This window comes from Pteropus alecto, unplaced genomic scaffold (genome assembly GCF_000325575.1).
Source record: "Pteropus alecto unplaced genomic scaffold, ASM32557v1 scaffold63, whole genome shotgun sequence".
NCBI classification, from domain to species: Eukaryota; Metazoa; Chordata; class Mammalia; order Chiroptera; family Pteropodidae; genus Pteropus; species Pteropus alecto.
The window spans coordinates 5,986,043-6,002,648 of record NW_006434897.1 but is presented as its reverse complement, the minus strand read 5'-3'; the positions used below and the strand labels follow the sequence as shown (position 1 = coordinate 6,002,648).

General features: G+C 37.0%; 1 protein-coding gene across 12 annotated transcripts in view; it reads right to left on the bottom strand.

The window, feature by feature from the left end:
* Window positions 1–1,322: 1,322 nt before the first annotated feature.
* Window positions 1,323–16,606, bottom strand: part of BMPR1B (bone morphogenetic protein receptor type 1B) — a 247,075-nt gene continuing 231,791 nt past the window's right edge. For all 12 annotated transcript variants that reach the window (XM_015588483.2, XM_025046011.1, XM_015588490.2 and 9 more), the window contains 3 exons: window positions 10,766–10,941; window positions 6,722–6,852; window positions 1,323–5,203 (listed from right to left, as the gene is read on the bottom strand). In XM_015588483.2, coding sequence (XP_015443969.1) covers window positions 5,078–5,203; window positions 6,722–6,852; window positions 10,766–10,941 — 433 coding nt within the window. In that variant the 3' untranslated portion in view covers window positions 1,323–5,077. The remainder of the gene's footprint in view (window positions 5,204–6,721; window positions 6,853–10,765; window positions 10,942–16,606) is intronic.

Here is a 16,606-nt window from a genome sequence, read left to right as displayed (position 1 = left end):
TCCCCTCAAAACCAAACTTCCACCCTGCCTGCCCACCAGGATTCACAACCCATGGAAAAACGACCTAACACCTTCTCTCTCCCTTTGCAGAGGTTTCCTCCTCCCTAGGGACACTGTTTCAAGGACAACAACAATAGCCTCCATTCTTCCACAGCCCAGGTACCTCGCAGTTAGGAGGAAGGATCACGTATATCTCATACTGTTCTCCTGCTTCCAGATCATTGCTTTGGCACAGAAACCCACTCCTTTGCACTTCAGCCCATCAGGCCCTACCAGCCTCCATCTCTAACCTCTGCCCCTCACTGACTGCCCACCCATCCTCCTGTGGCCCTGCTGAATTTTGCCTCGCAATCTTCCTCTCCCTAGACTGCCATCATGCTGGGGAGACTCAAAATCCATAAAGACAGGCGCAAGTCCTGGCTTTTAGGTTCCTCTTTTATTACCAGTAATCTTGTCCACTAATTAAACCTTCCCACACCAGTGATCACCCTTAGTCTTGTACTTACTCTCCCTACTCCCTCTTTTAGTCTTCACTCTGACCACAGTCCCTTTCTCAGGACGTGCATTAACTCAACCCCATCAGGGTTCACTGTTTTGGACCCATCGGCTGCTTCCTCTTTAAACTCTTCCCTACTCTGGACCATGCCAGCCATCTCCTTGATGATAATAATCATTATTTTCCATGACCCATTGCTCTATATGCCTGATAAACCCCAACCCTAAATGAATCCAATTGTTGTAGTCTCCATGCCTACACTTGGGTTGTTGATAGAAAAATAAAATGATAAAACTACATAGAAAAGGGGCATTATAAATTTGTAATAATAGCTAATGTTTAGTAATGGTTGTTTACCTCATGTTAGTGCATGCATATTTCATTTCATCTTCAAAACCACTCCTTGCAGTAGATATGAGTATTATTCTCATCTTTAAGGGGAATAAACTGAGTCTTCGAGAGGTCAAAAGATGTCTACTGTCACTTAAGCTGTCTGGTGATCAGAGGCCAGGCCGTTGGCCGCTAAACCACACAGTTATCATCAACCCTGCCCTCAGTGTTGGCCATGATCATCGGGCTGTCATTTTCCAATGTACAATTTTAAACCTTCTCACTTTTCATAAACCACTGACTTCTCTACCTTTTCTCTCACTCTCAACAGATGAGTGTACCTCCTAATTACAGAGAAAACAGATGCCATCAGACCATTTCTCTTATTCCCCCGCCAGCAAATGTACAAACTTACCTGCATCACTCTTCTTCATGGTATTACAATGTGATATTTTCAAAGAGCAAAAAAAGGCACAACTACAAGATAACAGACATGTTCTTTCCAAGGGGAGAATGAAACCATTTTATTTGGGGGAATGTTCAAACAAAGCCATATACAATTTGTAACAAATACAATTGTTTGTTCCCTAGTACTGAATAATTACAGTATATACAAATTCAATAAGGCACTGGTTCCCCAAAAGAACACAAATGAGTCTTCTTTTGAAAAAGACAACAAAACCCTTTATATATCGCCAACTCTTCTCCAAAAAATATGGCATTTTTGTTTTGTTTTGTTTTGTTTTAGAAGAGGAATCATAATTGCTAAACTAAATCACTTCTGATGCCATTTCTCTCATTTCCACTATGTGACTGAATTTTCTAAGGAGATTTAACTATAAAACTATTCAAGTTTAAAAACTGTACTTCTTTCAATGCCTTTCCACCAACAAAGAAGAACCAGAACAGACCAACAACATAAAACAATGTAACTTCTAATGAATATGCATGACTCTAGGAACATGAAATTCGGTTTGTATTCAGTACTTGTATACCTGATTACACAACAATTGAAACAAAGAATGCCCTGTAAATAAAATCTGAGCATGTTTTCTAAGAAGCTTTATGTTCTGAGAATAAAAAGAATGGTCACTAATGACTTTTGAGCGATGCTTTCCAGGAGGTCAAAGGCCTGTCTCCGCACACACAACGTTCATAGCACTGTCATCTGTGATTTAACGATCTACACACTTTCATAAATAAATATTATGTTTCATTTAGTACTTTATCATCCATAATATTTTACTCTCTAATCCACAAAATGGAGTTGTGCCAGACTCCAAACTGAACATAATATTTATATATACATATATATTTATATAATATATATACACATAAACTATAAACCTGAACATCTTAGCATATAAAACTTATATTAGCTACCAACTAATATTTTAGGATTCCTTGGGGCAGGGGATGAGTAGCGACTAGAAGAAAATCTTAGTCTTTGAAATCGTTCTGATAGTAAGAATTCAACTACATTACTAATTTCCAGGTTCTATCGAAAGACAAAACAAACAAACAAAAATAAAACAAAATTCATTTCTGAGCTACTAGGACTTTAAAAATAACAACAAAAAAGGATTATTTGAAAGTGAGTAGGTAGTCTCTTTCAGAACAATTTAGTATTCCCTAAGTAAAACGGATTTTGGTAAGACAGAAAAATCTATTTATAAATAAATTCTTGTCACATTGAAAGACTATAAAAACTAAATGGGTCTCTTGAAGTATCTCAGGAATAATTTTTAAATGTTCATAGTGAGTACATCTGGTTGAGTATTAGAAAGTAAGCTATTGGTTTTTCCAAAGCAACTAAACAAATAACATAGAAGAAATTTCCTGCCATTCTTCATTGGAACCAATACTTCCCTAGAAATCTAGTTTACTTTCAAATCATCATCTCCCCCCAAAATGTTCTGATCTGAAGTTATCCATGTATAAAAATTGCCAAAAGGAACACACGTTTTTATCTAAGTGATATGTCCAACCTCTTTTAAATTTAGGGAAAGTCAAGAAACAAAAACATGTCCCCACTAACCAGCATAAATGTTTACTTATTTGTTTGTAGATGATCTGATTAGAGGCAATGAAGTTTCTCTCCCCTGCTCAGATGATCATCACCCTTAGTTCTTGCCACATATTCTTTCTAAACTATCACAAAGAATACGATCTGACACAAGAGAAAGGAACCTTTACATTGCTATTCAGGTTATTTTAATACCATCAAAAGCAGCATTCTAATTAGAGTTATATTTGGAACCAACTGTTTTTCATCTTTGAAAAAACAGAAATTTTATTCATATTCAAGAATTGAGAAAATCTTCTTTCTTTGTTACAAACAAAATGTGGCTATGAAGCACTGGGACATGAATGCTGAATGTAGAATACTGTGTTTCTCCTGATGATTTTCCCAAACTATAAGCACAGCTCACAACCACTCTCTGCTCTAGGATGTTTTCTGAACGAACAAGTCACCAGCTGCAAGCCTACTTCAGAGGTGAGGAAAATATTTTCTCATTTTTCATGCAGCTGTCAAATTTTCAAAAACGTCCATCCTTCGGTCACCAAGTGGTGGAAATGTGTTGTAAAACACTGCCCCCTGGAGTATACTGGAAGGAACATCATTTTTTAAAAAAGGCCAAGGGTAAGCACTTCCCAATTCTTTACTAAACACTACAGAATTTCTAAGAAGCAAAAGAAAACCATAGTAAGGAAATGTAAATGCATAAAGGTGAGAGGGACGTGTACAATTTTAAACTTTATTTTCCTGTTGCAAGAAATATCGGCCCTGTCAATGGTTTGATATATGTTGCTCAAAAGTTAAAACCTCGTAGAATTGAGTAGGTGAGGAGATGTTTTACACAAGTGCCACAGAGTATACGAAGATAATAAATAAAAAAGTGAATTTAACATCTTGAGAATAAAATAAAATAAATTGAGCCAGCATTCCTAAGGTGTGAAATTATCACTTAAGATGTATATACTTGACCCATATCTATTCTAGAATAATAAATCACAGCAGCCATAATATTTTGCGGCTTCAACTAACTCTTCTGCTGTACCATTTGGAGGTTATATTTATCTATATTTAAATTAAAATTCAGTTAAATTAACCTGACGTATGCTTCCTTCCCTTAACTCATACACAAAAGGGAGAGAATAACCAAATGAAACTTGTTTTATACAAAATAAAGTGTGCATACTTTTTTCCCGTGTGCTTCTGTGATTGGCTTTTCTGCATATATAAGAAACAAGTCATTTGCATCCCCACCCTCGACCTTACTGACATGGTCTTCTTACAATGCAAGAGCAAAGTATCTCTATTTTAAAATGCCTTGTCTTCAACACAACTGATGACAATTTTATTTAATAGTGATCCTTTCATTTAAGAGATCAAAAGTATGCATGGGTCAATTCCCTGCACATAAAAAAGAGATTTGTTTATGTTTAATGAGAAGGAAGGGATTTTATCATGAAAGAAATGCCTAACAGAATCAGAAACACAAAGTGGTTCTGAAGAATAGCATTGACACTTACTTCTGATAAAGTCACATAAAATCTTCATTTGTTCCACATCATCTGAAGCTGCAAACGGTTAACCTGCAGGAATCCCAAAATGTGGGCCCAGACAGGTGGTACTTGTACCCAGGTGCATTCACATTGCTGTGGCAGCCCCCAGTGCAGGGCTGGCCAAAGTGGTCTGAGGAGGCGGGGGCGGGGGCTTTTCAGATGAGTTCCATTCTGCATTCTCCAACTTCACAGACTGACTTTTGGTTTGTAGAGTGCAACAAGATTTTTACCAATGAAAAAACACATTTTAATTTGCCTTCCAGAAGAAATTCTGGGAAGAACTTTCATTGTTATTATTTAAACTATAACACTATACCAGTATAAACCTTAAAACATCTACATTATTTGTTTTATTTTGGCAAAATTAAAGCATCTTTTGGGGGGAAAAAAATGGCAATCCTAAAATACAGGGCTTTCTTAGAAAGCAACATGCATCATATCTTGAACAAGTTACCCGAGCGATTTCTCCCTCCTACAAACAGACCCGATGAATCCGTGTTTCTGGGAATTTCTCTGTCTCCGTCCAGGCTGCTCCCTGAGAGGCCAGGCTGAACCCACTGAGAAGCAGGACTATGTTCAAGGCTTGTACTGTGGATGCTTCTGGAACATCTTTTGCTCTGCCCACAAACAGAAGAATATCTACTGGCTTTCTCCAGTGGTGCTTATTTTTTTCCCCTCAAATCAGAGTTTAATGTCCTGGGACTCTGACATTTTGGCAAGTGTTTTCTTAACACGCAGGGCTGTCAGTCTGGACGCAGGATTGTGAGCCCAGCATTCTGTCATGAGTTTCCCCATCTGCCTTAGACACTGTGGGAAGGGAAAAGGAAAACTGGGAGTAATTCTAGAGAAACATTCTTATTACCTGCAAGACCGGTACTTGATATCTGACTTAGTTTTGGGTTTCCAAAGTTTGAACACATTTTTAAAAGATACTTTTAAAACCTTATAGATAAAATTTTGTAGAAATTCTTTTTTCATGCAAATTTTAAATGACTAAAACAGATTTTCATGTCTTCCTTCTGATGGGAGCAAGCAGGTGGTTTTGCTGATTTTTTTGTAAAAGAATGTCTTTGAAGTCAGTATTAAATAAATACAAAAATACCCAGAGAGTCTGTATTCCACTCCATATGCCCGGATTGTTTATAACACTTGATAAGCTTAACTCTTTTATCTAATTCCATACTATTCAAAAAAATTGGTTATTCCTAAATCACAGCTGTCTGCTACAATAATAGCATCACACTGTCACATTTAACAAGATTAATAACCTGTGAGAGCTTCGCTAAAACTTTCTCCTGTGTTCTCCTGTGGTACATCAATTATTGGTCTTTATGTTGAAAAGCACAATTTCACTTCATTAGAAATCCTCAGTGAAGGAATTCAAGATAATACCAGTGCTCATAACCACCCTCAAAATAATATAACTCTAGCATCTGATAAAGTTTTCTCCATGGCTCACTGGAAAACATGTATTATTTAGCGTTTCAGTAACTAGACTCAAAATCAAGGAACCGAAGGTTATTTTTAAGTGCATTTAACACTAAAGTATGTTTATAAACAGTGCTCTGTCCATGTGTTTGCAATGGCTTTGGCACATGTTTAATGAGTCTTCCTCCCTTCCCCTCTGGGGATGCTTCAGACTCATCTCCGAATGTTCCAGCCTGCCAGAGCACTCCAAGATATGGATGAGTTTACACGCTTAGAGGATGGATGCACAGAATGTAGAATAGGATATGAATCAGGAAAGGCCAGGCCCACCCCACTCATTTCCTCCATCTGAACAGCTCCTTTGTAGACCGTAGGTTTCACCATTACATCCTGAGAGTCTCGCTGCGTGTGGATTTATTCAAATAGCATCCCATCATCCTTATTAATAAAGATGCGCAGCACAGTTAGGCATCTCAACTAGATCAACTTGTATCACTTCTGTATACAGAAAACTTGATTCTTCAGAAAGCTATCTTTTCTCTCATCAAAATGAGAGAACATTGTATGTGGGTTTGTCATGGAGAAAACTCACGATGCTTTAAAACACATACAGAGAGAAATAATAGTATTTATGCAAACGTCAGCACATCACGAATAAATGAAATAATCTTATCCGCTATGCAGGCTAAATGTTAACCCACTCAATATATTTTGTAAGTGGCAACATCAAATTAGAAAAAAAGGAACAGATAATTTACCATAGCTCCATGTAAATTATTGCAGTGAGGCGCCATTCCTATCACCATCAGAACAAAAAAGAAGACTATCTGGAGTTTTGGCAAAAAAGAGAAGTCTATTTAGAGGTTGGTGATAGCGTGTAGTTACCTCAAGCCTTACCTCATCACTACTCCATCGGTTGGGGAATGAGGGGCGTAGCTTCTTGATGCACACGATCTCTCTCATGTCCTCGTAAGAGGGATCACTGGGCACTAGATCATGATAGGGAAGCTGGTATTCTTCCACTATACCTGAAAATATGGTTTTATTATTTTTTTCTGTGAAGTGGAAATAAAAGTCTAACATACAAATTGTTCTCGAAAAAGTTCTATCAGTACTAAAGACAAGTTCAGGCTGAAAAATACCAAAAAAAAAATAGTGGAAAAAAGGAGTCCAAATGACCCTTAATCTGATTTTTTAAATGACTAGAAAGCCTATCGAAACATATTATTATAGGTCTTCAAGCCTTTTTTCTCATTTCCAAAAACAAAGTAAAACAAGATCTCAAATTTATTTCCTATTTTATGAAGGCTCCTGTATGCCAAATTAAAAAAAAAAAAAAAAACTATATTAAATCTCAACACGAATTTGGCAGACACATCCCAAACTCATATTGCATAATATGTGATTGTTTCTATTATTGCAGTTGAGATTATGAATTTCATAATAAATTTGGCAGTGTATTTTACTTGAAAAAATGTCAGATTTACATTTTTTCCTGCTTAATCTTAAGACTATGTTTTTATACATTTAAAATTTTGAAAATCATACACACCTAAAAGTATTAACCATGATTTTTTAGGCACAGAACTGTCTGATTTTTATTCTTTTATTCTTTTATTCTTTTATTCTGTACTTATCCAAACTTTCTACATGGACTACATAACTATTAGAAAAAATATGTATTGTTAAAAGAAGGATTAGGAAATACAAATTGATATCATTTTTAGGGAAATGACACTTATCATGCTGAATTCTATTTCATTTTTCCTAGTATATAATTTCTACCTTTTTCCTCTTATCCTTTAAAAAAGCAAGCTACTTACAGCTTCATTCGTACCCCATCTGATTAACTCCTCACAATAATTATAAGTAGGCTGTCCTCAGAGGACACTGCTGTGAACAATCTTTCTGGAGCACTTTTGCTCCCTTATCCTAAATCATCTTTTATAGAAATGTCACTGCTTTTAACCTGAACAATATGATACCACCAGGTTGGCAGATTATCCAATGCATCATTAAATTCACTGGGGATGGATTCTGACAAATCTGGAGTTCTGTATTATGCCATTTAAAAAGTAAATTCAAACGCATATATAAAGGATCAGAAGGTTCAAAAATTTTCTCAGACCATTCCAACTCACCACATATTCTGTCCCCTGCTGAGACTCTAGAGCATAATTATATGTATTATTTATATTAATATTTCCTTCCATTGTGTTTCACCTCTATGTGAGATAATAAAAACACAGGGTCTAAACATAGGGGATGCTCACTTCATTTCTAATTCTCAAGACAATGGCTCAGAAACATCTTGAGGGCAAGGACCGTGTCCATCTTATTCATCTCATATTTTCTCAGTGCCTAACACTGGTGTCATTGCCTGGCTGGACTGATGCATCGACGCTGGGGTAGATGTATATATTACAACAGGCACAGAGCTAATAATATAAAATTATGAATTAACCAAAGTCTATCTTTGAACTATAGGCCTTATTCCTTTCTCATTATCATGCAATTATGTTATCAAAATGTCCACGTTAGCTGCCATTTAATTGTTCCCGAAAACTGAAAACTTTCTCTCTTCCAAAGTTTGAAAGACCTTCATCTGGATGCATCTACTTCACTCCAAACTACCTGAACTAGAAAGATTAGCCCAAAACTTCTAACATCTTCATAAAGGAAGGAGTTGAAGAATAGAATTTTGTGTGCTTTGCCTCTTTGGAAAAGAAAGTCATTTGTTGAGAGCCTATTATATACCAAGCCTGGAGGTAGGTATGCTATTTATCTTTTCTATTTTTATTAAAGTATAGTTGACATACAATATTTTATTAGTTTCAGGTGTAGAACATAGTAATTCAACATTTATATAACATTAAATTTTTACAAGCACATTTATGAGACAGCATTATTATCCACACTGTATAGATGGGGAAACTTGGTTTTGAGGGATTAAGTTACTAGCCCAAGGCCATAGAGTTGGTAGGTGATAGAGCTGGGACTCACATCTCTGACAAATACATGAAAATCTCATACAGAGACAAGGGAACAGTTTAGTGCCACCAGTCTAGCAGATTACCTAATGCATCATTAAATTCACTAGGGATTTACTCTGACAAAATCTGGAGTCTGTATTATGCCATTTAAAAAGTAAACTCAAACGCATATGTAATCATAAAGGACCAGAAGGTTCAAAAGTTTTTTCAGACCATTCCAACTCACCACGTTTTCTGTCCCCTGTTGAGACTGCAGAGTACAATTACATGTATTATCTATATTAAAATTTCCTTCCATTTGAGAGATTCCTTCCTCTCAAATCTCCAGAGGCAAAGACATCCCTAGCAAATCAAGAAATACTTCCCTTGTTTTTATGCTGAGAATCATTTCTCCTATATTCCAGCCCCCAGGCTTTCAAATACAGGAGTCTTGTGGCCCTATTTGCTTTAGATGTTCAGGAGAACATAATTAGAAAAGTAATCTTATACTCTACTACTCCTATAAACCTATCTAAAATAAGTGTAAACATATTAGTAAAAAATAAGCTCATCAGCTCTTTAAAAAAATAAAATCAAGGCATAGGCAGTTAGTTAATATAAATTATATTAATTTATATCTTGGTTACTTCTTTTCTTTTTCATAATTGTGATGGGAGATTTATTCAATATCTGGTTAGGAAAAGTTTCCTACATTAACTTTCCTTTTGGACAAAGAGTTCTATCACTTCAGAGAGAATGTGTTCTATTTCAAATTAAGCTTATGACAGGCTCAGAATTCCCAGAGTGAGTAGAAGGCATAACATCATTGAAGATGATCTTTCTACAAAAGTGTGAATGCCTAGTTATTAACTGTTTCTCCTTATGTTTAAATAAGTTAAGATTCTACCAACCAAAATGAAAATTTTAAGTAGCAGCTAACGTGTACTGAGTGTACTCTATAGACCAGGAAGTTAGAATTCTCTTTACAATCATTGAAAACTCACAACTGTCTGAGGTTGATATAATAATTTGCCTCCATCTTAAGATGAGAAAATTGACACAAAGAAAAGTTTAGTAATTTGTCGAAGAATAAATACCAATACTAGTTAAGTACAGGGTACACTTTCAGAATCTTGGGCAAGCTTGAGCTTTCAAGTAGGCGAGTTTAACTTGAGGAACAGCAGAAGCATCAAGGTTTCTTCACAAGCACAACCATGAGTAGAACCATAAACACAGTACTTGATACTAAAGAGTCTAAGACTCCACTCCACAGATGGTGGAGCCTACTCAAAGACATATTAAGTAGCAGTAAGCAAAATACTACAAGCAATAACACCTCAGGGTATTTAAGAATGTCTTCTTATTCAGTTAGTTTTACTAGGAAATCCTTATGTTTGTAGAAAAATTATCATAACCAATATATCATTTATGTTTTAATTTCCTTTTGAGGTAAACTGATATTTTCAAACTGCTTTATGAGGAAGTTTTATATAAAGTCAATAAGTAGGGTGATTAAAGAATGGGTATCCCACCCCACACTTATATCTCTGACTTCATCTGCACAAAGGAAGACACAGGAAATGGGGCATTGGAGTTGGGGATGAGGCTCAGAAGGTTGGTAAGAAGAAGCTGGAAGCAGCAAGGAAGGAAGGTGACTTGATGGAGCAACTGCTGGAGGAAGAGCTTAAGAGAGAAATGAGACAACACATTTAGTAGAAGGTGTTGATCTTTGAAAAGGCAGAGGAAGTTGACAATGTGTCTACAAGAGATTTCGCAGTAGTAGGTGGAGGAAGGAGGCAGTCAAAGATAATTCTAAGATGTGAAATATCATTTCCTGGGAGAATTGTGACTGCATAAACAGAAATAAAGAGAAAAATAAAATCTGTTTTTTGTGGAAAAAATGATAACTTTGACTTCCAGTCAGAAACAAAGAATCTGTAATAGCTCCAACAGTATCACTGTTACTTACCTCCTGATACACATCTCCTAGCAACCTCCCAAAGGATGAGTCCAAAACTGTACATGTCGGCCATGATGTAAGACTGAAAGTGATTTCTATTCAAGCTCTCGTCCAACACTTCCGGAGGCATATAGCGTTTGGTGCCAACTCTAGTGTTGGGTGGTATGTCAACTTCATTTGTATCACTAAGGAAAAAGTAAAGCAGAAGGCTATCAGCATTAAAGAGGACCAACAAATAAATCAAGGTGAGTCCTGAACCAAGGCTTTAGTAAAAGGTCAGGGAGGATATATCCCTTCAGGGAATAGCATTTCCTTGAAAAACATGTCTTGCCAAAAGTTATATTAAATATTCATAGGTAAAATCCCAATGAAGATGACATTAAATAAGAACAAAGCTGCAAAATATAAGACTGTATTACCACTAGATCAAGTACAAACTCAAAATAATTTCTAAATATCTATTTATTAAACGTCTAAAAATATCTTCCTTCTCTTCTTTTAATGGCTTTGCTCTTAAAATTGGCATGTGCACATACCAATTTAGACTGTTTGAGACAGTATTTTTTTAACCTAAGTGTTGTGAGGCTTTTAGATCTACAAACACATAAAAAATGAGGAGCAGGGAGAAGAGGTCCAGCAAAGATTTGCAAACGTTTTACTTTGATAAGCAGGGACCTATAAATAAAAGCTTTCTACTATCACTATCATTTCATGAATCAAATAAGATATATTTTAATAAAAGGGGGAAAAATAATTTAATATCTTTAGTTTTATGAAAATTTCACAACATGTTCCGTTGTTATTAGTTCCCCTAGACTTGGAGGAAATTCATGCTGGATGGTCACCAAACTACAGACTGGCACTTGAGAACCACTGCCTCAGTGCAGTGAGCTGGAGATGAAGTTATGAGACCATGTTTCAAAGTGGTTGAACTACTATTGCTTAATAGGTTGATGATTAAATAAGATGAGAGGTGTAAAATCACTGCCAGCACAGAACTAAGCACATAATAGGATAAACAAGGAGCACCTGCATAGAAACTAGTGACACTAAGAAGAGCAATAAATTCCAGCTTTGATAGATGAAGTAACCATAAAACAGAAAAGGTACAAAAACTCTGTTATTAAACTGAAGTTTGTGGAAAATCTTGGATAAACTTTCCTATCTCCTGATCCCCAAGAAAGCATTTTTTTTTCTTTTTGTCACTCTCATTGACTCTCAAGTGCGTACATGTTTTTTCTCCTCAATATTGAAAAGAGGTGTTTCGACTATCACCTTTATCATGCTGAGTTACAGACAATACTAAATTTACTAAAATACTAATGGTTTTTGGAAAAAAACCCTCTGGATTTGAACTTACTGCCTCAATCTCTATCTTCTAAAACATAAAATATGTAGTATCATTTGGAAAAACTTGAAGGGTGGCAGATATCCCTCTGTATATTTCAAACTATTTACATTGACTAAAACTTACAAACACAAAGTTTCTTTTTAAGAACCTTTTTAAACTCACTTCCAGCTAAAATCTTTAATCTAATTGCAGCAGACTTGTCACCAGTGTGTTCATTAGGTCTCTTATGATCTCCTAGGAGCTACGACTCTGAAGGAGCCTCTTTTCCTAAAATAAAAGTAGACATGTAAATTTTTTTAAATGAAAAAAAGAAAGAAAAAAAAAGCTCAACAACTGGTATTCCTTACTATCAGTAAATGTAAGTCTAAGTGTTCTGGACTCTTTCCTGACTAGGAAAAGAGGTTAAAACATGAATTCTTAATATTTACCCACATGGTTTAACAGGAAAATGTCATTTATGTACCAAAATTGTAAATGGTAAGGAAGGAAAGTGAGTTGAAAAGGGGCTTAATTATAAATTGGAAAAAATATCAGATTTTGCAAACACTCCACCTTCAACGATAAAGTTCTCTCCTCCTCTTCTACCACCTGAAAACACCTCTCCTGTGCACACAGTAGGTATTTCATTAATGTGTTACATGCGCATTTTAATTTATAATTTTGAATCATTAGAGAAAGACAGTGGTGGCCCCAAGTAGGGGGTTTGCAGATGGCAAGAAGCTGGTAAAGGGCCTAAATGATATTTCAGAATATGTACTGGGAAATGAAACCAAGAACAGGCTCAGCATGGTCCTGACAGGAGTGCTTTTAGATAAGAGATATACTCTGACCACAGTTGATAAAGATTTTAGACATTTCCTTTGCATTATTACTCTTAGCTCCTTAATGTTTCATCTGGATTTTGGGGGTCAGGAAGAGCTAATGGAATGTGTGACATTGAAACATCTATGGGAAAACTGAAAGGTAATTGTTACCTAATGATAGAATCAATTTAAGATTTATAAAGGCCAGACTATATATAGTTTATCCCTAAACTCTCATTCTCTCAAACACTGAATAAAATACAATCAAGTTTTTGTTGTTGTTGTTGTTGTTGTTTGGTGCATTGAATCTCAAAAAAGAGCCCCTTAACATAAGTCACGAATACTCAGCACTACTGCCTCTCCTCCACCTTGCTCTCCCCACCCAAGGAGTTCTCCCTCACTGTATCTGAATAAATGTCCTCATCTGGTAGTATCCGATTACGGATCTGTCTTCGAACCTCAGATTGTAAGCTTTTTTCAGCCCTGAGCATCCCTCATAACCATTTGGTATGTCCCTAAAGAGTATGGCCCTGATCCATCTCCATTTACACTGTGCCTTGCACATGGTAGTTAAGTAATATACTTTACATGAAAGAAGAAAAAAGCCTGTTTACAGTAAGCTCCACTTTGGATAATTTAAAGAGAAATGTAAAAATCTCTATTCGTACAGCTCATAAAATAAGACATTATCGATATCAAGAGTAATAAACAGAATTTTGTTACGCAAATTAATTTTGTAAAAGATTACTAGTAACCTAATAACAAATGCCGTTAGCACTACATTTAAACAATAAGCATGCCAATTATAAGTAATTCGTATCTGATACTATAAATTATCAGATCCTCTAAGACATAGAGCTCTGCCCCTTCTTCCCTCAGGAATGTGTCTATATTTGAAAGTAATTAAACCACATTTCCCTCTCAGGTTTTCAGAAACATCATCTTACCTGTCCTAAATAAGAGCAGAGAAAAACTGAGTTGTTAATCTTCAAGGCTACAAACAGAAATTAAAGTGACTGAACACTGGGGCGCCAAAAATAAAAGAAGAGATGGAAGTAGAGTCGGATGGTATAGAGATGTAACGATAGAGGATGAAGTAACTGAAGAAAAGGGCCAAGAAGAAAGGAGGAAACGGAAAAGGTCAGGATGCCTTCAGCTTTCCCTGGCTTTCTTTTCCATGGAGGGGTGGGGTAGGGTAAGAAATAAAGTTGGCAGGAAAAAATGGATATGCATAAGAGGAGGCGGAGTTGGAAAAAAGAACTTCAAACCCCAAACATAGTCACTGCAGGGGCCACATACATATGTAGTCGAATGATAAAATCATATTCAGGAAAGACAATATCAACTTCCAGATACCGGTTACTTCTGCAAAGGATACAGGGGAATAAAACAGGGAGGAGCGTGCAGCAGGGCTATCTTCAACATTATACTTCTTTTAAAAAGAAAGACCAGATAAAATAAGGAAATTGATAATGTTTGTAAATGTTACACTTTTCTATATGTTTAAAATATATTATAATTAAATATGTTGTAAATGAAAAAATAAAAATATATAATTTACTGAGTAGGAAATGAACAGTAACTTGGGAGGTAAGGGGTAAGGGATAAGTCGGCAAGGGAGAAGAGGGGTTCTCCCCTCTGGCCTAGGGTCATGACAAGATGTTAACCCTCTGTAGGAAAAAAATCAGGAAAAATGTTCTGGTAGCATCAATTTTCTAACTAAATTTTATGCACTACCCTACAATATATCCCATTAATGTCTTCAACCTTGGGCTGAAAATGTTTGGGGAAGAAGAGCCAGCAGCTACATCAAGTGGAAAAGGTACCACAAATATCAAAGGTTTAAGGCTGAAGGCAAAGAGGAAAAGAAGCTCCTTGGGGTTCTCATATTCACTGTGAATGACACTGAGCTCCCTACTGTATTGGGTAGGAATGAGGATGACAAAGTCTAATTTGATTTTAATTTTAAAATGCAAGGTGCCCTCAGCTGGGGCTGCATAAAGAGGCATGAACATCAAGTTCATATTTCTGGCCAAAGTCCCCTGGAAGACAGCGGTATGATATAGAAAATGCCAGCACAGTGGACTAAGAGGTCTACACTGATGACCAAAAGGCTTCCTAAGTGCATGCACACTTTGAGTGGCGCTTCTCACCTAGGACACAAAGGTGAGAGAGAGTTCTCAAGGTCACTGCTTCAGGCAGGAGGAAAGAAACAACGACACTGATACTGTGAGACAAAGAGAGACTGAGGGGAGGAAAAAATACAAAACTGAGATATTTCTCTCCTCTTCTGCAGTTTCCAGGGAGGGGCTTACTAGGGAAGGGATGGTGAAAGCAATGCACCCTGCTGGGAGAGGCATGGTACCACTAATATTGTTTGGAATTTTGGCACATGGTGATCATTGTAATGGGGGTTCATGTCTACAGACAGTGTACCACCTTACTGCCTGTACCGGGTGGGCTGCCTGCAGTGTCCCCCTGGTGCTGAGTGGTGTGTGTGCACCTCGGGGTTCAGAGTAACTAGGGGAGGAAATCACAGAAGTCCCATTGATGCAGAGAGGCTGAAAGTGGAGCCTCCAGCTAGGATCCTGAACGGGCTGGAGACCGAACCTGAGCACCCCACAGGCAGGACTCAGCAGAGCAGGGCACGCCTTCTACCCTCAGTATCATGCACTGGATGAAGATTTTTATATTGATGGCAGGCAATAAGAGGATTTTAAAAATATAGTACCCGTCTCAACTTTGTTTTATATCAAATATTTTGTCATGATAATTAAGCTTCCTAATTATATACTCACAGTCAGAATTCTTACAAGAAGTGTTATGTAAAGGAAAAAGCCACAGCTGGGTTCAGCACAGTGCACGTTCCCACTAGGCCATCAACAGAAGGGAGACTTTCATGAAAGCTGGGGTATTGACAGCCAGCTTGTGGCTCTACCTCATTGAGCCTTTGGGCACATGTGTGGGTCTTCTGCTGGATGATGCCCAAAACAGAGGAAAGAGGAGAGAAGGAGAAAGGGGATAAAGAGATAATGGAGAAAGAAAAGAAGCAAACACTGTATACCTTTAATAAGCTAAAAGCTTTTTAAAACTAAGACCTGAACTTGAAAGAACAGTGAAAGAAGTGCAGGGAGCAGAAGACATGAGAGGGAGGACACTGGCTTGCTTGTGGTTTACAACCGGTGCTTGAAATTAACCACGCACGACATATAACGGAGGCTATTAAATCACCTCTTAGACGAAAATGACATGAACAATTCTCACGAGCTTCGAGAAGAGGCTGTGCACACCCCTTCGTGTTTACTGGAACATCTTATAAATAGCTACGGAACTGATGTGCTGCACTGACCTCTGCCTAGTCACATGTTAACCAAAGAGGAAAGTTTTCTGCTGTACTTTTCAACAGGATTCATTACTTCTATAATTAAATCCTGAGAAATCTCAAGGTTTCTTAGAAACAGAACTTCAGAACTGAAAACTCAACAGAAGGCAGATAGGGCTGCAGAAATCTTGACTGGGAGAGCTGACTCAGCCACTAATTAGCTTAGTTCTGTGACTCTGGCAAGTCATTTAGCCATGTCACTTTTTTCAAAAACCACTAAGTATACAAACCAGACACAGTGCTAAAAAGAGTGACATCAGTAAGACTGAGGAAATTTAGTGCCCTCTGGGCTAGGCCACTCTGTCTCCTTTGCG